General features: G+C 42.6%; 1 protein-coding gene across 3 annotated transcripts; it reads left to right on the plus strand.

The window, feature by feature from the left end:
* Positions 1-5,821: 5,821 nt before the first annotated feature.
* smim1 (small integral membrane protein 1) lies at positions 5,822-27,112 on the plus strand. 3 transcript variants are annotated; one of them, XR_010958221.1, is made up of 5 exons: positions 5,824-6,211; positions 15,460-15,601; positions 18,866-19,251; positions 23,596-23,671; positions 26,243-27,112. XR_010958221.1 is itself a non-coding variant. In XM_067970436.1 (3 exons), exons 2-3 carry the CDS (start codon positions 15,498-15,500, stop codon positions 18,990-18,992), a joined length of 231 nt encoding a protein of 76 aa, XP_067826537.1. In that variant the 5' UTR covers positions 5,822-6,075; positions 15,460-15,497; the 3' UTR covers positions 18,993-21,123. The 3 variants fall into 3 exon arrangements, 2 of the variants coding, with proteins under 2 accessions (XP_067826537.1, XP_067826536.1); XM_067970436.1 differs by lacking the exons at positions 23,596-23,671; positions 26,243-27,112 and having other exon boundaries at positions 5,822-6,075; positions 18,866-21,123; XM_067970435.1 differs by lacking the exons at positions 23,596-23,671; positions 26,243-27,112 and having other exon boundaries at positions 18,866-21,123.

Below are 27,112 nucleotides of genomic sequence, written 5' to 3' on the forward strand. Positions count from 1 at the left end.
ACATAGTTACTCTTCGAACGCTTTTATTAACTCCGCAAAACCACAACCTGGGAAACGCTATTTAGTTAAAGCACTGGAGACATAATCTTCTCACAGCAAACCACAGCTGCATTCTTTCCAAATAGCATCAGCAAGTTGATCATCAATCCACATATTTCTAATTAAATTGCATAGGCAATTATGGGATATTTTGTTAAGAGTCCTCTTTCCCCTTTGAAGGGTCATAAACTATCTGATGACCAGATACTGTTCTAACAGTTCAATCTGGTTTATCCTCTATTTGATAATTTTTGTGAAAAACTATTAGTGCATCTTTATTTAAACATAATCAGGAGAAAGTACAAGTTTTCTGTCCTTGCTAAGGGCTACTTTGATGATTGTCCCTATCCAAAAATGGGATTGCCGGGTATCATCCTGTGCAGAGGCAGAAGAAGCAGATGGCCTAGGAGTGCAGATGGTATAGGTGGCACATGACTCACAACAGGCACTATCTCGGGCAGCAGGTCTACCACAACAGAGTTAGCTACCTGAAGATGATGAATGAGCCATGCATGAGTAGACTTGAGGTCAACAAGGAGACTATGTGATGTGCCACCTGATTGAAGAAGACCTGCAGGGACAGTCTACTGCCTGTATTGCACAACCAGTGGCATTTAAGGTCACCAGTGACCTGAACTTTAATGCTACACGGTCCTTCAAGGCACCCACAGAGTCAGCCAATTTGCTATGTAGGAGGTAACTAAAGCCCTATACCACAATGCATCTAGCTACATAACCTTCAATATTGACCATCAGCAGCAAAAAAGGAAGCTAAAATTTTAGTAACTTGATGGCTTGCCCATTGACTATATGCTTCCTACATTAGTGCATCTACTATCAATCCAATAGCATACCCAAAAAGAGTTACTTTTTACATAAACTTGCAAGGAAATGCAGCACCTCAATGCAAGCTTCCCTGGAAGCATGTGGTGCTTTCATTCTGAAGTAACCAGTGCCACAGTTCTCTGAAGCCAAGAGAGGTTTGGGTCTGTGACTCCTTGGAGACATGTGCTACGTATTGCAACCATGGATCATCATAGTTCTGCATACCTTTCCATTTCCCAGCAGAGAGCAGCTACTGCTGGCACGTGGATGAACTTGGGCTCTATTTTGGAGATAATGGAGGTGCAAAAACAATCTTTTAGATTCTTGGACCAGTCAGGGAGGTCTCACAGAGGACTTCACGATGATAGCTGTAATGCTACATGCCCTACAAATGTAATATTGATAAAGACCTTACCATGGGCTAGGATGATGAGTTGCTCACTCCAGGGAAGAAGAGAGGAGTGTGAGAACCTTGGTTGTTCCAGTGAGCTTTGAAATTGAGCAACATTGGAATATTTGCAATGATGGAACTGTTACTTGTTTTACCTTAAACTTATTGCAGAGAACTACATAGGGATTTACTTTTGGGAAACTGACATTTTATTTTCAGCACAATATGAGAATGACAAACTGCAAGATACTTTAAAGGCGAATACTTCTTGTTTTGTGTTTTGGTGCATGTTCTTTATCTGTTTAATTTGACTCTGTGGGTCTCTCTTATTTTATCCACCTCAATGGGAATGTCCTCAATTGGTTCTACACTTCAATATCCAATCACAGTCAGAGCATTTCCAGCAATGACTTCTCTTCCTGCCCTGCACAGTTGCCTTGAGGCCCCCAAGGATCTATCCTTGCCTCCTTCCTCTTCCTCATCTAGATGCTGCCCCTTGGCAACATCATCCAAACAAATGGTTCCACATGTACACTGAAAACACCCAGCTCTACCTCTCCACCACCTCTTTCAACTCTTCTATCGTATTGTGAGACTGCTTGTCTGACATCTAGTCCTGATTGAGCCACAATTTCATCCAGTTAAACATTGGGAAGACCTAAGCCATCGTTAACTAGTAAACATGTACAACAATAGTCCTGTCTGATCTGCTCTGCTAACATTGTGAGGCTCTAATTCTTGCGCAGAGCCCTGCTAGACACAAGCGCAGGTCAGAGAACTATAACATTGTAGCCCCAATTCTGCCATCCATGCTCTGTATCAGCAGTTCACCGTCACAATTTCTGCCCTATAATACACACAACCCTTTGGTCTCAATCTCATTTTTTCCCACTAGGCTTATAGTGGAACTTACCGTTTCCTCTACTAGACCTTTAGTAGTAATACTTACAGTAGTTTACAGCAAAACTTAAATTAAGGACATTCGATATTTCTACTGAAGTGACAGTATTGTTTGTTCCAAAATATACTGTTAACCCCCGCAATAACTTTTAAACAATTCAAGAAACTTGTATTACTTATAAGCACTTAATCTTAACTTGCTGATAAACATACTCTGAACCTTTAAATAGCTCTTAACCAACTTATGATAGCTGATGGTGTATAATATTTGTTTAATGTGTCTGTATATCATGTGCTATAGTGTCCTTTCAATCAATCAGATTGCAATACTAGAGAATCACTATCCCCTCAGCCAGTCACATCCTGGAATTTCAAGCAATCAAATTTATTAACAGTAGTTCTTGGAATGTGGGTGACACCAGCAAGGAAATATTTATTGCCCATCCCAGCTGTCCTGATGGCATTGAGAGCCAACCATATAGTGTGGGACTGGTGCCACATGTAGGCCAGCCTGGGTAGAGAATTAGTGAACCAGTTGGGTTTTTATTGCAATTCACTAGCTTTAATGATCAATTTTTTTGGTACTAGCCCACAAATTACCAGATTTATTGAATTCAAGTTTACAATTTGCCATTTTGGAATATGGGAACTCCCAACCTCTGAGTTACTAGTCAGTACCATAACCACAATACTACTGAGAACATCAACTTGTCCACACAACCAATCAGAGCTCAGAGCAAGTAGAGCTCAAGAAGGAAAGTAACAGAGACATAAGGAGAGAGTGACAAAGAAAGAAATACAGAGAAAAAGAGAGCTGCAGAGACACAGAGAAAAAGTGAGCCTGTAACTGAGACAGAGGAATAGAGTAACAGAAAAACACAGAGATAAGTGCAGGAACAGGGACTATAATGGAGGAATCAAGGTTACAAAAAGGATAATAAAAAAGAAAATCTTTAAAAGAAAATAAAGACAAAAGTAAAATGCAAAAACCTAAAGATTTTTACACTGCATTTTATTTATTTTACATTTATTCAATTACATTAGTTATTAATTCTAGCATCATAATTAGATAGCAATTGCAATTATTTGCTGGAAGAAACAGCTTTATTAGGGAAAAAGATTCCTTTAGAGAAAACTATTTTTATGGGGCTCTGTTGTTATAATAATATTATCATATTGTCTAAGAATTATATCTTTGTAATCTACACGTTTTACGTCGGAAGGAACAGATTATTTGCCTGTGTTGAGAGAATTATAACAGGGACGCTTGGAGCAAAGACAATGCAGACAGACATTAGACATTGCAAATTGACAGGCTCCATAACTATATTTTAAAATAAATATTAATTAGCTTAATACAACAGAAGCATTTTTTTATACCTGATTTCTATCAACAGAAGTTTAAGTTTTGCAAAACTCCTTTTTATACTAGTAAATTAACCAATCAGAAATTTGTCAGCCACATCTGCGCAAGAACTGGAGCCTCGCAATTTTTGTAGAACAATTCATACAGGGCTATTTACTAGTATGCTTACTAGTTAACGATGGCTTAGGTCTTCCCAATGTTTATAAAATTGGAATAATGGATGTTCAGAGCTCAATTATAGATATACATGGCCCGGAGTTAACCCTTGGATTTGTAACGTACACGAGTGAGTCAATTTCAATCAACAAGCAACCCGATATCCTGGAATGGGGGATTGTGCAATTGGGACTAACACAGCACCACAAGAGGTTTATTCTCCAGCACATGAAGAAAATGTCAGATTTACTAATGTTCACAGCAAAAAGGAAGTTTCAATAAGCAGACCCTACATCTCCAGGAATTGAAAACTGCAAGCTTATGCACAATGTGAATGGGATAGCATGCCACAGGACTACCAATTACCAATTTACCAGGGCGTGATACCCTTGGAGATTACATGGGCTGCCCACAAAGTTCTCCTGTTCATTTTGTTAGACAATTGCATTCAAAAGTAACAGTCAAATTTATTTATAAGCAGGTTAATTACCTGGAAGCAGAAACACACAGCAAGGAAGTAAGGGGGTAATTTTAATGTAACTCACCAGAAGGAAGCAGTGGAATGCCAGTATTACAACCAGCCCAAGATTACTCTCCAGTTAGTATGGAGAGTAATATTGGTCGGGGTGTAAACCAGCATTGCATCTGATCTGGTCGGCAGGTTAGGTTAAAATTGCCCCCATTGAGTGCAAGATCTGACTTAATACATAAACTGTTTCAAAACAAACAGTGCTGAAAATCTTTAGAAATCCATTCCACTCCCTTTGAACTGAGTGCCTAATGTCTAACATAAGTCTACAAATTTGCACACGTTCACATTTGAAAGACATGATGGGTTAGACAAACAAACTTGATCTGATCAGGCAGTAGCACCCTGAGGAAGCATTAATACCTGAAACATTGAGTCTAGTCCTCTCCACAGATGCTGCTTGACCTGCTAAGTGTTTCCAATGCACCAAAAATAATGGTTGTCCACTTCCTCAACACCAAGGCACAATTCTACATCTCAGCTACAGTTAACTAAAGTCAATTTTAAGACACAATATTTTATCCATTCTAAAGACATATTAAAAAACAATAATAATACAAAAATGTTTCTGTTTGAGGGCTGACAGAGCTCTGCTGCCTCACAGTTCCATTGGGAGATCATTCCTGATATTTAGCAAATTGAAATACTAGCATACAATTTAACATACTTTTTTTGACAGCTTACCAGCTGCCAGTAACAAACGACCCAGATACACTAGCAGATTGGTTGTACGACAGATTTTGCATTGGTGTAAAGCGGTTTCGACTTTGCACTGACACAAAATTTGTCATAAAACTTAGGGTGTGAAGTCATCAAACTAACAACAATGTGCATTTTAGCAATCAGTAAGGGGCCACCTCAGGGAGGTAGGTCTGACACTGCTCTGGCTGCAGTACATATATCCAATTGGACTTGGCCAATATTAAAATGTAACCAGCATTTGAACACTGCTGAGTGGGGCTCTTTACATTCATGCACAGAATTCCGCTTATCCTGATTACAGAGTGACGCAGAGCTGGCAGTATTACTTGAATTTGTTGCCCCTACGTTATTCTAAGCAAGTATCAGTTTCCAACTGGTACCTGCAGAATACTGTGCCCCAAGTCTTATTTACTTTTTACAAGTCTCTTAGTTTTGGAATGGTCTCAAAACTTCACTGACACTGTCCAAATTTTAACTTGTTTTAATGACATGCAAATTATGCACTTAAATCTTGAAGTTCTGATATTGTATGGTATTTTCTCTTACTCAACAAAATGTATCCATTTTACGGCAAAAGATAAAAATAAAGCCTTGTTGGTGTTGGCTGTATAATCTCAATGAAATTCATTTCTAGGACCTATTTGCTCCACAGATCTCTACACTATATTTACTCATGTGCATTAGAGCAAACGAGTTATCAGCCCAAGGCCAGGTCACTGTTCTTTCCAATTTTGTTTTCCCTGAAGGGATCGTGGGGGATGGTAAATAGGTGCACCGAGTGATTTGGAAGTTAATAAGTGGCTTGGAAGAGACTATGCTGAGCACTGTGACCCCATAGGATTTTGCAATGTATTGCAACAAAGCAAGCTATTCAGAGTCCAGTGCCTGACCAGAAAGTCCTACTCTGCACTTTGACTTCTTTCTGGCTATGCGTTATGCAGCGGAGTAGCTAAGGCCTCTGAATTTTATACCTCGCTGCTCCACGGGAGCCTGCTGTCAGCGGCAGAAGTTACTGGTTATGTTGTAAAGTAACTGCGCTGTCTCTCCCAGCCCCACATGACAGAGCTCACTGCCAGGCAGCTGCGCAATCTGTAAACTCCTCCAAGATTTCATTGCACAACCATCTGGAAGCTATCGCCCTGGTATTTTCTGATTTACAACAAACTTGTAAGAATTTTTAAGATTTCAGCAGATTCTTAAACAACGGTGTAAGTGTTTGGCAAAAATCTGATCCGGTTGCTTTCAAACTTTGAAGCAATTTCTGATACTTTTTTTAAGAAGTGTTTACTAAATACTGTATCTGGTAAGTTAATCTCTTTATGTTATTTTGACTTGAAACATTTTGTAAAATTTCAACTTAAGGCTTATTTTTTGTTCTTAAGTTTAGTAATTAGACACCAGTAAGAGTATGGGTTGGAACAGAGAAATGGCTCTTAATCATTCCTACAGCTACTTGCAAGGGCTTTAAATAAAATTATTTGTTACTTGGACTAAGATTCAATTTGTGATTTTTGTCTCATAAATTAGTTCTGTCATCCTGTCAAACAATATAATGTGGGGTTTATTTTAATCATATACTGTGATATAAAGTTGTATTTGATAACCGTCAGCATGCTATTAACATTTTTGTTCACATAAGTTACAATGTTCTGTGCTCCTGCAAAAGCATATACATTACAATGCCCATAGTATGAATATAATAAAACAGGCCTTGGGTATTTTAAGTTTATGAGTGTTCAGAGTTTGATGCTGGCTCACTGTTAATTGGAAAATACTACTCTTTATAGTGAGTTACAGTCGGTTGGCATCCCCCGACATCTCGGTGGGTAAATGCACTTCCTGAGTACTGAGCCATATGGTCCAGGACAATCCCAGGTTCAATTCCTAACTGGGCCAATAGTAGGGGGCGCTGCAGTTAGTATCAGTCTCTTTTGGGTAGGGAGATAATAAAATCAGTCTGGGTTTCCACTCGTGATCAAGAAGAAAGATTTTTTTTACTATTCATTCTCGACATGTGGGCCCACCGGCATTTATTGCCCACCCCTAGTTGCCCAGAGAAGGTGGCGGACCTTTTCTTGAACTGCTGGTATGGTTTGATACCATTGAGTCGTTGGTGTGAGACTGGAGTTATATATAGGCCAGACCAAGTAAGATCTGGCAGGTTTACTGCCCTAAAGGACATTAGTGAATCAGATGGGTTTTTATGCAGCTTCTGACCCCGTATCCTCCCCATCACCAAGACCGCCTACTTCCACCTCCTTCAGCTCATCCAAAACTCTGTTGCCTGTATTCTAACTTGCACTAAGTCCCGTTCACCCATCACTCCTGTGCTCGCCGACCTACATTGGCTCCCAGTCCCTGAACTCCTCCATTTTTAAATTCTCATCCTCATGTTGAAATCCCTCCATGGCCTCGCCCCTCCCTATCTCTGTAACCTCCTTCAGCCCTACAACCCTTCGAGAACTCTGTTTTCCTCCAACTCTGGCCTCTTGTCCATCCCCCGCCCCCACTTCCTTCGCCCCACCATTGGTGGCCTTGCCTTCAGCTCTCGAGACCCTGAAATTGCCTCACCAAACCTCTCCACCTTTCTCTCCTTTAAGACCCTCCTTAAAACCTACCACTTTGACCAAGCACATGTCCTAATGTCTCCATCTTTGGCTCGATCTCAATTTTTGTATGATAACGCTCCTGTAAAGCGCCTTGGGATGTTTTATTAAGTTAAAGGCGCTATATGAATACAGGTTGTTTTTGTTGTTGTAAAGCATCAGTCGGGGCAGACTGGCTCCCTCGAAAAGACATGGGATTCTTCGGGATCTTGACGGAAGAAGAGGAAAAGATATTGCAGCGTTATGGAACCATTCAATGGGGCACTCTGGAAATCTCCCAATTTCCCATATGCCCCTGGGCTCAGCCTAGATGATGTGTTCAAGTCCTGGGGTGGGGCTTCGACCCATAACTTTCCGACTTAGCGACAAGAGTGTTATCACTGAGCCAAGACTGACGCCTGGTTAGTGACCTTTGTTGAAAAGTGCACTGTGTGGACATAGGGTAAGGACAGGATCAGGCTGTTGTGCCCCACACATTCAAATAGCCTGCAGTCACTGGCTAGACTCCAAGATGAGGACTCACCTCTTGAGCAAGGTATTGTAGGCCTGCCTGTTCCATTTAACTGCCTCCCAGCATAAGTCAGTGCCTCTGGGAGGAAAGGGGTAAAAAATGGAAGGACAACAGGAGAGCTAACATCACATTTTTCCAGAAATGCATTTAACTCAATGTTAGATGCTTACCACTGGCAGACTAAACATGCCAATCAAAGCACTTATAAGGGGCTAGTTCAATTTAGTTAAGTGTGCATTTCAGCTCTTGAAAAAGCCTGAAAAACATCAACCTATAAAATCCCAGTAGAAGCTTCAATAGTGCCTTTGCCTGTCTTTGTGAAGACAGGCAAAGACAATTTCATAGCAGTATTGGTCTGATTTGTACTTTCAGGGCATGGCTGAATTTCCTGGAGGTGTCACTGAAGCAGTGACTTCGGAAGTTCAGGCTCAGAAGGGAGATCATGTCCAAGCAGTAGGCCACCAGCATATAGAGAGAATAGGTGTTCATATTATTGATGTATGCTATTGGATTACATAAGAACATAAGAACATAAGAAATTGGAGCAGGAGTAGGCCAATCGGCCCCTCGAGCCTGCTCCGCCATTCAATAAGATCATGGCTGATCTGATCCCAACCACAAATCTAAAGAACACAAGAAGTCGGAGCAGGACCCGGCCACATAGCCCCTGGGCCCTCTCCGCCACCCACAGGGCATTGACCGATCCGAACTCAGCTTCATGTCCAATTTCCTGCCCGCTCCCCATAACCCCTAATTCCCTTTACTTCTAGGATTGATGACAGATGAGGATTTTGAAGTCATTGTGCTGGAGGAAAATGACCCAAAGGAGGTCACCTAGGACAGGGATGATAGATGAATGCGATTTAATGCAGGATTGGACTCAAGTTTATGTAGGATCTAGTCATGGAGGGAAAAATCAAGTCTGGAAATAACAAAAGTGTGGATGAGAGTTTCAGTGGCAGCGCAGGTGAGATAGGAGTAGAGAGGAATCACTATCACAATCTCTGTTGGTATGAAATGTCCATATTTTTTAAAAAATGATTAGGTCCTTTGTTTTATTGCCAACAATGGAAAATGCATTATTTTATTTTTCTATTCTGACCATAACCAATGGAACAGTGCTGATGCTATCCTAACTAAGCATGCACAGAATCTCTCAGCCACACATATATAGGTGTTTACAAATAAAAATCCAACAGCAGCCACCCATACATACCAGCACTGCCCAACAGCACTTTCCAGCCTGACCCAGCTGCAACAGTATGTACCAGCACAGCCTGATCCGTACAACTCATGCTCAAAATGTTAATGACGTAACTCCCAGACTCAGCCAACATCACTAACCCTTAAGAATCAGTGACCCATCAACACCTCAAGCTTTGTGACAAATAGCAGTACAAAACAGACACATGATTTGGGTGTTTGGTAGTTTACCAAATAATAAACTGCCAAGTGATAGAGAGAAGGGGATAAATCAGAATTAGACAGGTTACACACACTGTACAGAACCAGCCAGGAACCAGACATGAACACATTTATCTGTTTGCTTCTCAAAATTTAGTAACATAAACACTACAAGTCTGTATTTTTCATACAGTTTTTTTAATATAGAGAAACATCATCAACATAGCTTTAACATACAGTATGAAAATTAGATTGCAATATTGTTGTGCTTCATATTCAGCATCATATTCTATAGGATATTGCAGTTATCAATGCTTGGGTCATTAATGAAACTCTCAGGCTGATACTGACCATAATGCACCAACAGAAAGATATTATTACTGATGTATCATTAATTTCGGTGCTAAGTCTGCCATGTTCTATGCTATCATTACTCTCTTGTGTACTTTTCTTTGAATTTGGACCTATTTATTTCACCAAGAATATAAAGAAACAGTTTGATATACTTTCCCAGACAGCTGGGTGTGGATGACATGGAAGTACGGGTCATTCAATCCATTTGGGTTTTCTTTCCCTAGATATGTGGATGGTCTCCAATAGCCAGAAAATGATTTCGGTGTGGGGACTGTCAAATTCAAAGGTCAATACAATTCCTACTAGGATATGGTAGTGTAGTAGTTATGTTATTGGACTAGTAATCCAGAGGCCTAGGTTAATAATCCAGGGAGAAGCGAGTTAAGTACATGAAGGAGAAAGGAATAGAAGGATATGCTGATAGGGTTAGATGAAGTAGGGCGGAAGGAGGCTCGTGTGGAGCATAAACACCGGCATAGAGCAGTTGGGCCGAATGGCCTGTTTCTGTGCTATAATTTCTATGTAATTCTTTGAAATGTGGGTTCAAATCATACCACGACATTTTGAGAATTTGAATTCAGTTTATAAAATCTGGAAATAAAAAGCTGGTACCAGTAAAAGTGCAGCTGATGGATTGTGATAAAAACTCAACTATTTCACTGATATCCTTTAGGGAAGGAAACCTGCCGTCCTTATTTGGTCTGGCCTATATTTGACTCCAGTCCTACACCAACGTGGTTGACTCTGAAGTGGCCTATCAAGCCACTCAGTTGTATCAAAAGCACACTACCTTCTCAAGGGCAACTAGGGGTGGGCAATATGAGGGATGAGCATTACCTTGCCAGCAATGCCCACTTCCGGAAAACAAATAGAAAAAACATCTTTAGCCAGTTTTGGCTACTTGGTTTATTGAATGGACTGGCTTTTTGGGATGAAGGCCGCAGCCTCATTACACCACCAAAAAATACCAGCTGATATACTGATCATTAACATGTCCTTATAACAAAAATTAAGTAGGTTTACACTATTTCTCTGGGGTTTCAGCTGATCTTCTGTTGAAGTTACGGCAGGAGATTGGGAGAATCCCCAGAAATTCTACCCAATAGTTCAGATTAGGACAGCTAATGCAGTGGGGGAAAAAAATCTGTGGCCTTGAAATTCTGATCCAGGACCAAGGCAGAGAGCACCCTATGGGGGCTGAAATTTGGGATAGAAATCTATGCCACTGGGATTCCACTCCATGCAAAGTGCTGCCTAAAATTCTGATGGTGGGGGGGGGGGGGGGGGGGAGAGTGGGAGGTGGGACGGGCAAGATTTTTGCTCTCTCCCTCTCCAGGAGGCCTATCTACAGGGGTTTCTGGGATACCCTGAGAATTTGACACAGGACATTATAAGGCCTCAACCCAATTCTTGCCAGCTGAGAGCTGGCGTGCGTTCCATTTAGGCCTTTGGAAAGGCCCCAGAAGATGCCTAGGGATGAATTACCTTAATGATAAATTACTCTGGCTCTCTTAGGAGCTGAAGAATAAAAAGCTGGACCTGGAATGGGCCTTAGGGTCCTTCTAGCGGAGAGGCAGTGAGTTACATTGCCTTTCAATGGCAGATTGGGACAGACCCCACTTGATGTGCTCTTACAGCTGCGGGTGGCTCACCTTATCCACATGAATGACCCTTTCTCCACAATTTGTGGATGCACTTTGGTCCCACTCCACTGGAGGAGCAACGCCATTGGAATTTTGGCCCCATGTATAGAAAAGTCATTAACAAAAGAATAGCTTAGCATTTAGATTTCAATGTTTCATTGTTTTTTCTTTCTAGAAGCTAGATTGAAGAATTTCTACTGTATACACATGTATATTATGTTACTGTTCATCTTTCTTTTATTAAATGAATTCTCTTAATAATTTAAACCTAAAACAAAGTCTGATGTTGTGATACTTTGCTGCTAAGCAAAGACAGAAGAGAGATCCTACAGAAAAAGAAAGAATACTCATAACATTTATATGGTGCATTTCACATCCTCAAAGCATCTCAAAGTGCTTCACAACCAATGTAACGTAGGAAAATACGGTAGCCAATTTCCACACAGCAATGTAACACAAGCAGCAATGGATAAATGACCAGATAATCTCTTTTTTAGTGGTGTTGGTTGAGGGATAGATGTTGGCTGGGACACCAAGAGAACTCCCCTGCTCTTCTTCAAATATGCGGCAGCCATCCATCTCGAAAGACAGCGATGTAAGCAATAAAGTAGTTCAGTTACTTGGCCATGCTACAACATCATGAGTGGTTGAAGACTCCCAATTATCGAGCGACAGTTCTTGCCATAGATGGTGCAGGTATAAGTCATGGGGTCAGATGATGAAGCTGCGCAATGTTGACTCTTGGGACCTGATGTGCTTTCCTCTTTGCTCTCTTTCCTCTCTCAGCCACCTCGCTTCTGCTTCTTTGGTTTCTTGGTGCAGTGCAGCCCTCCAGTGTTGGCCTGTTGTTGGCCACATCTCCCCAGCTTGTTGTATCAATGTTGAAAGTTTTCACGTCCTCCTTGCAAACAATTCTGAACCCGAGTCGAAGTCGGCTCAGCAGCCTTGAAGCATCTGCAACTTCTCCATACAAGAGATCCTTTGGAACATGCCTATCTTCTGCCTGATATAGATGACCAAGGAGACTATGTTTAAGAAAAGTTGTTAGACTTGGCAACTTAGCTTCCTCAAGTACTTCAGTGTCAGGAACTTTATCTTCCCACTTGATATTTAGAATACAGCGGGTGTGGAAAAAGTTTAGCCTTCTCTCAAAGAAAGAAAGAAAGACTTGCATTTATATAGCGCCTTTCACAACTGCGGGACGTCCCAGAGCGCTTGAAGTACTTCTGAAATGTAGTCACTGCTGTAATGTAGGAAATGCGGCAGCCATGCTGTTGTAGGTGGTCCAGGCCTCACTACCATACAGCAGCATGCTCAGAACCTATATTGGGAAGACCCACATCTTGATGTTCAATGTTAATTTCCTATTATTGCTATTATTAGTCAATTGGCCAAATGTGCTGGTTGCCTTTCCGATGCGATAATTAAGCTCATCGTCTAGAGATAACAGAACCAGTGTACAATTTCTAGCATGATGTTAACTGTTGAAACTTCTGGTGCAGTCATGGTACCTTGTGCCATGATCACTTTCTCCTTTAGATAGGTGGCTAAACCAAATTCATCGCAAACCAGTGCAGAGATATCGCAAAGTTGTTTAATCTCCAGTTCACTGCATCGTCATAAGTTCCCTTATCAACAGATGTTTCATTTTGCTTTTTGCTCTTGCGTGCATTATTAAAGAGCTTTCCATTTGGCACTAGATAAGAAAGCCAACGCTGAAACAGCAGAGAGAAGAATATACCAAAGTGCGTTGGTGCCAAAACACATCCCTGCTTGACACCACTGCAGATTTCATAGCTTTCAGATTGATCACCATCGTACTGGACTGTAGCCTTCATACCATCATGGAAGGATTGAATCGGACTGGGGGACAACCAACTCTCTCCAGCAATTAGGTGCATCAACTAACACTGATTTATTTTAGCAACATCTATGATAGCACAAGTAATGCTATTAAACATTGAGACTTACTATGAGTACTTGGTCCTATATTACTAATTGACATGGAGTTTAGATCATCATAACTTAACTGTATCACAATATTTCAGCCATAGCTTGGTTTTGTTTAATGACACTATTACAGAGCTGGGCTGAATATGCAAGATTGCAGTACAGCTAAATAAGGCTAAGTTTACAATACATATTCAAAGTGTTACTGACAAGTTTCCAGCATCTGCTATTCCTCTGAAATATAAGCATAGAATTTACAGCACAGAAACAGGCCATTCGGCCCAACAGGTCTATGCCAGTGTTTATGTTCCACCTGAACCTCCTCCCACCTTACTTCACCTCACCCTATCACCATGTCCTTCTATTCCTTGCTCCCTCATGTACTTATGCAACCTCTTCCTTTTAGTAGATTGGTTGCTGTAGCACTGAACGGTTCTGTCTCACTCTGGGAACGCTCAGGTCCTCCCTTGACATGGCAAGTATGTGAGAATTAAATTAGAAAGAAACATTCAAAAGAACTGGCAGTAATGGAAAGGACATTTAATTCACACAAAGGGAGATTGTGCGCAGTGCTCCAAGGTCATAATATATCAGCACATTTAATCATGCATTCTACAACTGATTCAAATTGCTAAGATTCTTTGTTAGGTCACTGTCCTGATGGTTCAATTCATAAGTGCACTGCTCAGGGTGAAACTGAGTCGCACAGAACAGGAAGATTTCAGCCTTGATCCCCAGTCTAAGCTGGAAATTGTGTCCCTGGAGCGGAAAAATCACCTGAGATTCCCATTCCTGATTGCTAGCTAGTGACTCCTGCACAAGCATGGTTACATTCTGCAGGATCAAATGCAGCCAAGATGTCCACTCCCTCCCTCCATGGAGAATAGCCTTCTGACACTCACATTGAAGAATGGCCATATGGGCAAAGTATTGCAGGATGGCTGGCACCTCTGGATTTGTACCTTAGTATAAATCAGTGGCTTCAGGAGAGGAGAGGAGAAAGTTGGAGAGGGAAACCTCTCCCTCTTTTCTTACTTAGGGTGGCCCATGATGAAGAAGCAATGCCTTACGCCTTGCTGGTAGGACATAGATTCTCTGCCATGTTTCCCCAAGTTCCAGATCCCAGTCGTGCTGAGGACGCACATGAGGCACTCCCCAGTAGCCAAAGAAGAAAGGTCAGGGGGCAGATTAACCCGCACTGTCTTTGGATACCTCCCAGCAATCGGCTACAAAACTGGTGGAGATTTGGGAATTCTCGTTAGGAGGATGGAGCTTGGTGTGGACGGAAGAAAAAGTTGAGTAAAAATCAAGAGATAAATTACTATTTTTGAAAAGAAAGAATAAACTCATATTTATATACCACCTTTCACATCTTCAGGACATCTCAAAGCACTTCACAATGATTTACTTTTAAATTGCAATCACTATTGAAATGTAGGCAAACACAGCTGCCAATTTGCACAGAGCAAAGTCCCACAAACAGCAATGAAATAAATGACCAGTTAATATGTTTTGGTGGTGTTGGTTAATGGATAAGTGTTGGCCAGGATAACTGGAAAATTTCCCTGTTCTTCCTTCATGGGATCTTTATACATCCACCTGAACAGGCAATCGGGCCTCTGATTAACTAAAAGACAACACCTTTATCAACGCAACACTCCCTCCATAGTGTCTAGATTTTGTGCTCAAGTTCTGGAATCAAGTGTGCTTTATAAAATCTCAAACGTAATTTTAAAAAATCCTGTAAATTAATAGATAGTCAGGGCTTTAAATCCACATTAGAGAATTGCATCACTGATAAGGAATCAAGGAACATTAAACCAAGTTTGTTAGGCAAGGATATTAAGGGTTACAGAACCAAGGCGGGTAGATGGAGTTAAGATGCAGATCAGCTATGATCTAACTGAGTGACAGAACAAGTTCAGTGTGTTCAATGGCTCACTCCTGATCCTATGTTTCTAAGTTTCATTCTGGCCTAGTTATCCAGCTGACCATTGAAGCCTGACTTAAAAAAACACATTTTTGGTGCACAGTTTGGACTAACTACAAGAGCCTTATAAGCGTGAGCTTTGTGTCATAACAGATCCTGCAAATCTTCAGCACCAACGATTGAACTTAACAATGAACACTCATGAGACAGACGTGCAGTATAGCCGATGGAACGACAATGCTCAGGACCAAGTCACCATAAGCGTTTCTGCAATAGAAGCAACAGGCTATAAAAAGTAAGGCTCATTTAAAATAAGATTATTCTATAATCTGCCATGTACTTCGAAGGTAACAGTTTATGGACGGAAATATGATCAATATTACCTGGGCCCTTCAAACATCTCTATCTGTCTGGTATTTCAGCTGAGAGTTTAAATGGAGGAGCCCAGTACAATTTAAGTTTGTTACTTTTAATCAGTAACGTTATTAAGCTGGAACAGTGTAATTGTGTAATTATGATTGTAAAGGCCATCAGGTTAACTGATATTTTTAAAAATTGTGCATATTGTATTGAGTGAAATCTCACAGATTTGCTTTCAATATTGTTAAATGAAAAAATATAAAAGGCTGCTGAACAGGTATGTATTTTACATTTGCTTTTTTAAAAAATTTGTGATTTCTATTCACTTTTCCCTTATTTTCGTCCCTCTTGAAAGCTCTGACTGTTGCTAGGATACAGTTGCATGGGAACCACACTCCATTGTCACATTCAAGCGACCAATCTTCATGTTTTAGCCTGGACCATAGTCCTGGTCCTGCGCACAGCCAGCATCCATATACCTTCCAGCTGAAATCATTGAATAGTGATCAGGAGCAGGAACCCTGTCTGATTCACCACCTCCATAGCCTGGGGACACTGAGGCCAATTATAGCACCATTGCTGCTGCCCTGCCTGACATCAGCTCACTCAAGGAATCAAATCTGGGACCTTCCTGAATCTATGTAGCCCAGCTTCTGTCAGTAGCAAGGAGTGCCAGGCCCATGTCAGAAGCTGCCAGACCTATGTCAGAAGCAGGTTCATTGGTGCTCTCTGAAGAGAGAGCAACATCTGCACTCATTCCTTGCAGCCCATTGGTGCTGGGCACAGTTTATGAGGTGCTACTGGTTGGTGTTATCACAGATTGAATAGTCCCATTCAGATATTGGAAGTCCTGTGGAAGTGTCCCATTCAAAGCATCTATTGCAGCGCTCCTGAAGCCACTAATGACCTTAGTAACACTTCCTGCTGTCTTGATGCTGCAGCAAACTCCTGGGCTATCACCGTCTTCAGGATGTTCTGTAGGTCGTTACAGATGGAATCAGAGAATGATACAGCACAGAAGAAGGTCATTCGGCCCATCGTGCCTGTGTCAGCTCTTTGAAAGAGCTGTCCAATTAGTCCCACTCCCCTGCTCTATTCACACAGCCCTGCAAATTTTTCCCCTTCAAGTATTTATCCAATTCCCTTTTGAAACTTATTATTGAATCAGCTTCCACCATTCTTTCAGGCAGTGCATTTCAGATCATAACAACTCGCTGCATAAAAAAAAATTCTCCTCATTTCCCCTCAGATTCTTTTGCCAATTACCTTAAATCTTTGTCCTCTGGTTACCGACCCTCCTGTCAGTGGATACAGTTTCTCCCATTTACTCTATCAAAACTTCTCATAATTTTGAACACCTCCTTTAGATGCGGGTGGTGGACTCCATCATCTTGACCGTGTGCGTGGAACCGTCTCCATGGCCTCCACATGAGATCAAAGTTACCATGGTAATGAGAGGTGAAGCGGCCTTGTCCCTTTAAATGTAGTGTCCTTGAAGACTAGCAGAAGTCCTTGTGGCAGGCAAAGTGAGTTGTGAGAGTGGTTTTGAGTAAAGAAGGTGCTCGAGTGTTTGGGGAGGTTGCTGTTTGCAGAAGTGAGTTGCCCTAACACCCAGGTGCTGAGAGAGAAAGATAATGATGGGTAAGGAGGAGAGTGAAGCTGTATGAGTGCTAGAGGATATGTATTGGCATTACAACCTTGACTTACCTTGGCCACCCTGCTGAGGTCTTGGAACTTCTTCCTGCAACACGTGGCAATTCTTGGCGTGGTAGAGGTTTCACTGGCAACTTCTGCCACCTCCCTCCAGATAACCTGCACCACTCTCTCACGGGACTTCCTGCCCTCAGTGCCCATCGGTCGGCCCCTCTTAGCCCCTACATCTGCCAGCAGCACCTCCACGGATGCATCAGAAAATCTGGGGGAACCCTTCCAGCTGTGGACACCCCTAAGGCCATTGTTCCATTGTGCTGAAAAATAATGTTACCCTCTAACTGGCTGCAGCTCTCCAAATGTTGCAGCAGGTCTGTATTTCCCTCCCTCCCAGTAGCAATATGCCGATGCAGGGCAGCTTTCTGGCCTCTGAACCATTCTACATGGCTAATGAGAATTCTGGGAGGGAATTGCAGTTGATTTTGCTGATAATGTCAGTCTTCCAGATTTATGGTTTTCATTGGCCGGAACACCAACCTTTCAAGCTGCTTTAAAACTAAAGAAAACGCTTTCTAAAAAAAATATATGTTTACCCTTTAAAAGTAGGGGGACAGAGTTATTATAGGTAGAGTCAGAGTGGTAGAAAATAATAAAATTAAAGTTAAAATAAAAAATAAAACAGAGAACTGAAGAGACAGGATGACATTAACCGTATGCTCATTTGTGTTTGGATGCTCATTTCAGCGGATTATGCTTATAGTACAATAATAAAACTATTCCAGTAGTTCGAGCAAAAAGCAAAAAAACTGCAGATGCTGGAAATCTATGTATCCGATGACGAGCTTACACATTAAACTCTAACTCAACTGTTCAGACCACAGATGCTGTCTGACCTGCCGAATGCTTCCTGCATTATCCGTTACTGTTTCAGCAGTTTATGAATGTAGAAGTTTAGAATCATAGAAGTTTACAACATGGAAACAGGCCCTTCGGCCCAACATGTCCATGTCGCCCAGTTTATACCACTAAGCTAGTCCCAATTGCCTGCACTTGGCTCATATCCCTCTATACCCATCTTACCCATGTAACTGTCCAAATGCTTTTTAAAAGACAAAATTGTACCCGCCTCTACTATTGCCTCTGGCAGCTCGTTCCAGACACTCACCACCCTTTGAGTGAAAAAATTGCCTTTGTTAATGTAATATTAGGTCCCGAAATTCCACAGGGGTTCTCTCGCTCTCCCACTGTAATTTTGGCGAGAGATCAGCTGAACCCGTAAAGAGTGGGATTGGATGAAATCGACTCTTTATGCCATTTCTCCGGAGCTTCTGCCAAAGTTAGGCCTTAGTGTTTATTTGTGTCAAAATGCATAAGCCACAAACAAATGAAACGGGTTGGACAGCAGTTCCCCTGAACTTGCCAGCACTTTAAGGGTTAGCACTGTTATTGTATTGTGCGTGTAGACGTCCATTTCTTCAATGGTGTTGCCAAATCTTGTATCGCTGATCTGATTTAAATTGAGCACATTTTTCTTTGTTTCTCTTCTCAGGATATATAATAAATTATGCACCGGAAAACTAGGCATTGTGATGAAAGTACTTGGAGGAATTGCTGTGTTTTGGATCATCTTCATCATTGGCTACGTGACAGGCTATTATGTGCACAAGTGCAAGTAGACAGAGAGAAACCAGAAACCTGGAAGTTACTGCGCTTCTATAGTGACATCCAGGAATGCATTAAATAATTTTATGCTCTTTCAGGTCTGATCTCCACATCAGCTGCCTGCATTCTGTTTGAATATAATGAAAATATAAATGCTTTGAAAGGGTTAAAGACCACAGTTACAGAAGAGAACTTAATTATATATCTTTTTTTTTTCTTATAGTTGAAAATGCATCCATCAGATAACTGATTGGACTAGGCCGTTGTTTGAAGGTTGGACTTCAAATTAAATCCTGATGTAGTTTGGCTTTGACTTGCTTAAAGGAACATTGTTACCATGGTATTGTGTTGAGAAAGACATTCGCGTAGAGAGGAGGGGACAACAATATCAGCAGCACAGTGATATCACTACATTATCAATCACAGCAATATAAATGCCACCAGTAGAATAGCCCAACGTTAATTATTTTTCTTTTAAAAAATAATTCAAGCTATAAAGTGCCTCCCTCCCAGTGCACCATTCCATTTTTACTGTCTGGTTATGGTACTGAGCCATTTGGACCAGGCAGGTCCCAGGTTTAATTCCTGGGGGGGTAATTTTAACCCCCAAGAACAGGTGGATTGGGGGCGGGTGGACAGTCAAAATAGTAGACTTTTGGAGCGGGACTGCATCCCGGCTCCAACACGCCCACTTCCGGGTTTGACCCAGGCGCGTTAGGATGCGCGCACGCAACAGAAACCCGAAAGTCCCGCCCCCACCTTAAAGGGGCAATGTACCTCATTGAAATAGTTGAGGCACTTCATTCTTTGTGTATTACAAATGTAAAATTAATTTAACCATACCTATTCGGATTTCCCATCGCTTCTGATTCATGTCAAGTGACAGCAGGCGGGAAGGGCCAGCTCCATGAGGTGCCTTTATTGCACTGCTTGTGGGCCCGGAGGAGCAGGAGTACTTCATCCAGGCCCAGCAAATTCACCTGGCGTGATCCGCCGGCTCCCCCCACTATGGTGGACCCCCCCCACCTCTGACTTTTCACCTGACCTCCTATCTCTTCTCCCAATCTGCTACCGACCTCCGATCTCTGCAACCTCTTATCTTTTCTCAGCACCATCTCCCCCCACCCCGATCTCCTCCTGGGATCATTCCCCCCTCCAATCTCCTCCCAGCATCAGCACCACCACCCCCCCAATCTCCACCTCTGACATCAGCCCCCGCCCCCCCTCCGACCCCACGTCCTCTATGGCCCACGATCCCATCCTCCCTCTTCTCCGATCCCCGGCTTTCCCGCCTGACAGCCAGCCAACCTGTCAATCAGGCTGGTTGCCAGGCGCAAAGCATCAATATCCAGCCCTTTAATTCACTAATCCATTCACAGACCAGAACCCTTTCTCCCACCCTCAAGTATATTGCTATTTCTGACACGGGATGGGGGTGGGAGCGGAGGGGTAACTTTAGCAGCATTGCGTCAAGAATAATGTCACCACTCTTCCAATAGCTCAGTGATGTGTTTACACATTGGGTGAGGAGAGGGTCAGGCTGTGATGCCCTCCAAGGTCACATGACCTGCCAATGATCAATGTGTTTCTGACACATCAGTTAAATGAGGTACTGGTGGGCACACAGTGCCTGTGGAGCTGTACCCCAGAGTGGGTTAGTACCTGTCAGGAGAAGAGGAGAGAATATTAGAGGGGGGAGAAAGAACCTTAAATAACAGTTGACTTTCCAGTTATCTTTTCTCAATAAATTCAAAATCTCATTGGCAGTCAGAGGGAGAGGAGTCCTGCTGTGTGCAGGCGATGGAGTGGAGATTTCTGCCTCCCGTCACCAATGTGAGCAGACAATGTAATTGTAGCTTCCACTCACACTGCTGCTCAACTGTCACCCCTGAATCAGTAGGTGCGATCTAACAACATTATTTATGCCTGGTAGGCAATCTTTCAATATCCAGCCCTTTAATTTACCAATCCATTCACAGACCAGAAGCCTTTCTCCCACCCTCAAGTATATTGCTACCTCTGACATGGGATGGGGAAGTCGGGGTGGGGGTGAGGGTTAACTTTAGCAACATTGTGTCAAGAATAATGTCACAACACCAGGTTATAGTCCAACAATTTTATTTTAAAATCACAAGCTTTCAGAGATTATCCCCTTCGTCAGGTGAATGACGAAGGGGATAATCTCCGAAAGCTTGTGATTTTAAAATAAAATTGTTGGACTATAACCTGGTGTTGTAAGATTCCTTACATTTGTCCACCCCAGTCCATCACCGGCATCTCCACATCAAGAATAATGTCACCACTCTTCCAATGGCTCAGTGAATAAATAAATACACCATCCAGTGTAGCACTGAACCATTCAATGCTCAATGCTGAGTGGGCTTGCTTTGATCGAAGGAATAAATGTGCATATTGAGGGTAATTTCCCAATTTTGTATTTCTGACAGGAAGCCTCGCCTGCTGGCATCACAAATTGGAAATTGGGGTGCCACCACAGATCATTTTCTGATCTTTTAAATTGATTGATGGCGGCTAAATTCTGTGCAGTGCACACCAACGGCTGAGACTGCCCAACTAAAATACAAGTCAGAAAATTATCCCTCCTATATGTACACATGTGCATTGACATATTTAGGCATCTACATATTCAAGTACATGCATTGTACAGATACATCCATATCTATACATATGTACACGTAAAGATGGATGTAAGATTTCAGACCTGATTTTCCCAGACTCCGCTAACAGGATGGAGCCTCTTTGGTGGCAAGTGCAGGTCAGAAAATTGGGCCCCTGACTTCACGCACCGAAATCACGTTGTGCCAAATTTTCCACAGCTTTTGGGACCAGGAGGTTGCACTACAGATATACGTGAGCCATGCGTAAATAGAATAATTATGGAAATTTGATCCCACACTGAATTTTATAAGTTCGGGTGAAGTTCTCCCCCAGTGTGCAGCTCACCTATTTAAAATGGGAACCTGACAGGGAAACGGGCCTGGTCTGATTCACAGTGTCTCTGTAAACAAGGTTGCAGTTGTATCAATGGACCCTGAAGTTTGCCAGTAAACATTTCTCTACTTGTGCATTGAACATCTTGCAGACTTTCTATTTGTCTCTATATTTTTGACTCTTTGTTGAAGCTGTCAGTTTGTTAAAATACACTTCCCTGGAGCGTTAGCAAATTCCTGATACAGAATAAGTTCCAGATAACAAAGTTCAGAAGGGTGGGATTTAGATTGCTTTGGCTGTCCCCATTGTGTTGCGTGGATTGGATGACGATGACCAATTCAGGAGGGCACAACATCTTCAGGTCCAACAACACCTCCGGAGGGTAAATTCACTGCTGTCAATACCCAAGGACACATATTTACAGGCCACACCACTCATATCTGGGTCTGTCTCACTAAAACAGATTATCTGGTCATTATCAAATTGCTGTTTGTGGGACCTTGCTGTGCACAAATTGGCTGCCGCATTTCCTACATTACAACAGTGACTACACTTCAAAAATACTTAATTGGCTGTAAAGCACTTTGGGACGTCCTGAGGTCGTGAAAAACGCTATATAAGTGCAAGTCTTTCTTTATGTCAGAGGAGACCTGTGTACAGAGCCTCCAATTCACTTCAAAAGCAGTGACCAAGCCAAGCCATTGGCAGCTGTCTGTTTTACAAACAATTTCAGGGAATGAGACAGCTCTTCCCATAGCTAGGAAGGTTAATGCTGCTTTAGGCTTTTATACAATAGTGTCCGTTCGGCTCACTACATGGGACATCAGGCCAGATAAGCCAGTGTGCAGTTACTTCTTGTATAAAACAAGTGGCTAACACTTTGCTTGCTTCTCCAGAAACAGCCATGATGCTTTCATTATGCAGCAGTCCATAATATCTGCAGTATTTGACAGCTGTTAGAGAATGGGCGCATTGCTTTTGGGAAACCAGGGCTACTTTTTGCAACCATGGCTGATAACCTTAAATAGAAACCCCCACACAGCAGCAGAGTGCAGATACAGTGAGACCCCTGCCACCACCCAAGTTACTGTATAGGGATACCGAAGCAATAATTCCATTGTTTGGACCGCTTGGGCTGGTTGCTGGTCTTCATTCCAGCCAAACTCTCCAGAATCATCGCTGTCTGTGGCATGCTGTACAGTTTTGCCATCCAAGGAAGAGTGAGCATGCAGCAAGACAATGAGGAGCAGGTCAATGGGTCTGCAGCCCACAAAAGGAGGATCAGGACAAGGAGGTGGTAGCATGGTCAGAGATGATATACAGGCAGGGAGATGGGTGCGTAATTCTGTGATTGAGAACTATTTCCATTAATGCAGCCCTCCTGCCACTCAGCAACTTTGTTTTCCCAAAGAGCTCCAAACATTATCGTCCCAAGAACATGCTGCACCTTCCCTCCACTGAAGCTGAACTGCCATTTTTCAGCCTCCTCCCGGCACCGATTACCTTACTACAGTCCTACCCACAAATACTGGCTATACAAAGAACAAATAAAAAGATCAATGTTGATTTCACACTTTTTAATATCGATGATTTGGTCTCAGCCCTAAGCCTGTGCTTCATCTTGGCAACCCTATAAGATACACTTGTCCTACTTCCTAACCTTAGGTTTGGGAACAACCTGTAGGAAGAGGAAAGGAAACTGATTAGCAATGCATTCCCAAGACAAAGCCTTCAAAGAAAGGTAAGGTCATAAAACATTTTGTGCATCATGAAGCTACTTAGCGAATGCAGCCAATACTCTGACCATAAGGAAAGGGAGTCAGGGAATGAAATATCACAAGAAATGGAGGATATTCTCTGGGTGGTGACACAATGCCTCCAAATTCACCCTTACTAACACCCTCTACAACTTCTCTGCCGAAAGGAGCAAGGAGGATGGGGAGAGGAGGAGGAGGAGGATGGGTAATAGGAAAGGGAGGACAGGGAAGTACAGAGAGGAGGGGAGGAAGAGGAGGAGAATAGGGTGGGGATGTTTGGATGATTAGTGGTGAGGGAGAAAGAACAGTTTCCCAGGGCCCATTTTGATACCCTGTGAAAGGGTGGGGGCAGTGGGGGTTAAAGTAGTGTGGGCTAGTGTCAAAATGATTCTCGACATGGGTGCAAATTATTGGGGGAAGTGGGGCAATGGCCGAAACGGGGAGCTGAAATGCTGAACTGTGGAGGGAGGAAACATTGAGGGAGGGAAGGCTGAAGAGCTGCTCAGTTGGGGGGAGGGGTACACTGCTGCTTCGTGTAGAGGGAACAGGGACTTGAAATGATTCTCATTGGGAGCGGGAGGGAGGGGGGGCGTAGGTGGAGCAGGTCATTGGGAAAAAGAAAGGAAGTGGCTGAAGCTGCAAACCAAAAGGTTGGTCAGTGGGGCGGGAGGGGGGCAACTGGCTGAAATGCTGCTCTGTGGAGGGGAGTAGACTTGAGGCTAAAGTACTGCCCGGTGTGGGGAGGAATGTTGCTCATGGTGGGGAAGAAGCAGCAAGCTGCTTAATGGGAGGAGGGCCGGAAGTCAAAGTATATGGGAGGGAACATGCAGAAATGCTGATGGGAGAGAAATCCATTGCGGGCCACAGATCTTGGTAGTGTCACCAAGAAGATACAATAGGTTAGATATCCATCCTCACCACCTGGGCTGTAATCTGGTGGAGTGGGACACCTGCCCATTGGTTTCAATGAAATGATAATTGGGTGAGTTCTACAAGTGGTCAATCTGCTCTGCCAGATTACTGCCCAGGAGGTGAAGACAGAAATCTACCCCAATATGTGGAGTGGGTGGGTTGTGATGATGTGAGGTGGGCGATAGGAAGGCTGAGCAGATAGCAGAAGAGGATAGCAGGCATGGGGCCTGGTCCGTGGCCAGTGACCTGCAGTTTGTTGTGGGGAGGCCACAAAAGGAATGACCATGGCACCTGATTGGGCTGTCAAAGGATGAGAGAGGCCCATGAGAGTGCAGACTGATTGGGCAGGCTGAGGTGGGACAGCTCTAAGAAAGTGCACAGAGATGGTTGAGGTGGGACCAGGAGAGCTATGAGGGACCAAAATAATTGCTAAACAATTTAAATGTACTTAGAAATGTCAATGTTCATCACCTTATTTTACCTACATCAAAAACCTAGGCTGTTCCACATGACACTCGATGGCCAGAGACCGCCACTACACATTACCATCTTTTTTAGTATCAACTCTCAATATTCTATGTAGCCTTTATTGTTTTACCAGCTAACATTACATGACGTTTAACATTGAAACCCCCCAACACAACACAACCTACAGGAACTGCAGATACCTCTGGTGCAGGCTGACCCATTATCCCAAAATAGTGGATGCCAAATAAATGGCCGTGCCAGAACACTTGGCACAAGGTCTCCTGGCCAACTAATTGGAACAGAAAAAGTTAGAAAAAAAAGTCAGAAATAATCTCAAAATAGAGGCAGAGGTATTCAAAATCATGAAAGGTCTAGACAGAGTAGATAGAGAGAAACTGTTCCCTTTGGCAGAAGGGTCAAGGACCAGAGGACATAGATTTAAAGTGATTGGCAAAAGAACCAAAGGTGACATGAGGAAAAACTTTTTTACACAGCGAGTGGTTAGGATCTGGAATGCACTGCCCGAGGGGGTGGTGGAGGCAGATTCAATCATTGCTTTCAAAAGGGGACTGCATAAGTACTTGAAAGGAAAACATTTGCAGGGCTACGGGGATAGGGCAGGGGGAGTGGGACTAGTTGGATTGCTCTTGCACAGAGCTGGCGTGGACTCGATGGCCGAATGGCCTCCTTCCTTGCTGTAATCTTTCTATGATTCTATGATTCTAAATGCTGCTGCAAATCTTATTATAGGGCTCTTTAAATGTACTTCATGCCATTGCTGCTCTGGATGCCCATTTTATATATATATGGGGGTTACTCAGCGCTATACTGGCGGAAACACCAGGAGATTGGGTGAATGTCCATATATCACCATGAGGCCAACAGGAAAACTGGATGAGGCGCTAACAGGGCAGAAATCGGACGTAACATCTCCGCCCATTTCTCTGATCTGTTATGCATAACCAATCAGAAAATCTGTCCTACACACACATACATGAATAGAATCACAAATCATAACTTCTAAATGATTGTGCATGTGTAATTGTTTATTTGGTGTCCCAAAATGTAAGTGAGGTAAATTCCACAGCAGCGGAACTCTCAGGACATTAGAACTACTTGTTCTTGAAACACTCTATAATGCATTGAGGGCATAACAAAATATTATTTGATTTCAGAAGGAATTTTCATCATTATTCTGAATCGTTGAAGCAGAAGATGGCAGGAAAATCCCATCCTATCCCATCATTTGAATCCTATTTAGGGACTCACACTGAACAGTTGCATTTACCTCTCGCACCAGCCTTCTATACATCTACTCCTTGATTCAAGAGGAACCTATGACCAAGGTCACTGATTTCCAGCTTTCATAGAACAAGGGATAGAATCGTGGAATTAGAATACTGTCATTCTATCACTGGGTTCCCCAGTGACAGGATTTTCTCCTTCCAGCTTAAGGGCTTTAATGGAAATGAGTTTGGACCAGTTCCTGAGGACAGGCTCAAAACTGCCCGTGATGTGACAGTAAATACCACTCAACTGGCAAACACGGAGAAAGGTCATAGAAAAGCCGAGGTAGGAAATTTAAAAAAAACACACTGGTGCATAAACAGTGATTTTCCAAGGTGCTTGAGGTGCTTTCATGGGGCATTTTACCCCTGCTGTACCTGAGCTGGGAATAATTGATACAGTTGGGGTGGGGGGTTGGAGAGGAAGGGAGTAGTGTTCTATTCAGCAGGTCTGATATCTCTCAAAACTATCTTTAGAGAAAAAAGGTTTTGCAACAGCAGATTAGAGAGCAGGTCAATGCCTTTGAAATATGATCACCAGAATAGATAGGGCCTCTTCAAAGAGATTTTAAACAAGATTCTAGACCAGACTTTAAAGCATAGCATTTCAAACTGGGGTGCCTGGGGGTTTACAAGGGGATTCTAGGTTGATGAGGCCATCAAATTTCTGTCCGTGTCACAGATTTCTGTATTTTTGTGTATTTTTTGATATACTACCGAATTATTTCTACTGCTGTATACTAATAAAAATGTTTTCTG

Source organism: Heptranchias perlo, chromosome 32 (genome assembly GCF_035084215.1).
Source record: "Heptranchias perlo isolate sHepPer1 chromosome 32, sHepPer1.hap1, whole genome shotgun sequence".
Lineage (NCBI taxonomy): Eukaryota > Metazoa > Chordata > Chondrichthyes > Hexanchiformes > Hexanchidae > Heptranchias > Heptranchias perlo.

Bases quoted from the DNA above. Each gene is read 5' to 3' on its own strand.
- smim1 (XM_067970436.1), top strand. From the start codon at position 15,498: ATGAACACTCATGAGACAGACGTGCAGTATAGCCGATGGAACGACAAT. The intron at 15,602-18,865 runs GTAAGGCTCATT...TTCTCTTCTCAG, and splicing joins GAAGCAACAGGCTATAAAAA to GATATATAATAAATTATGCA.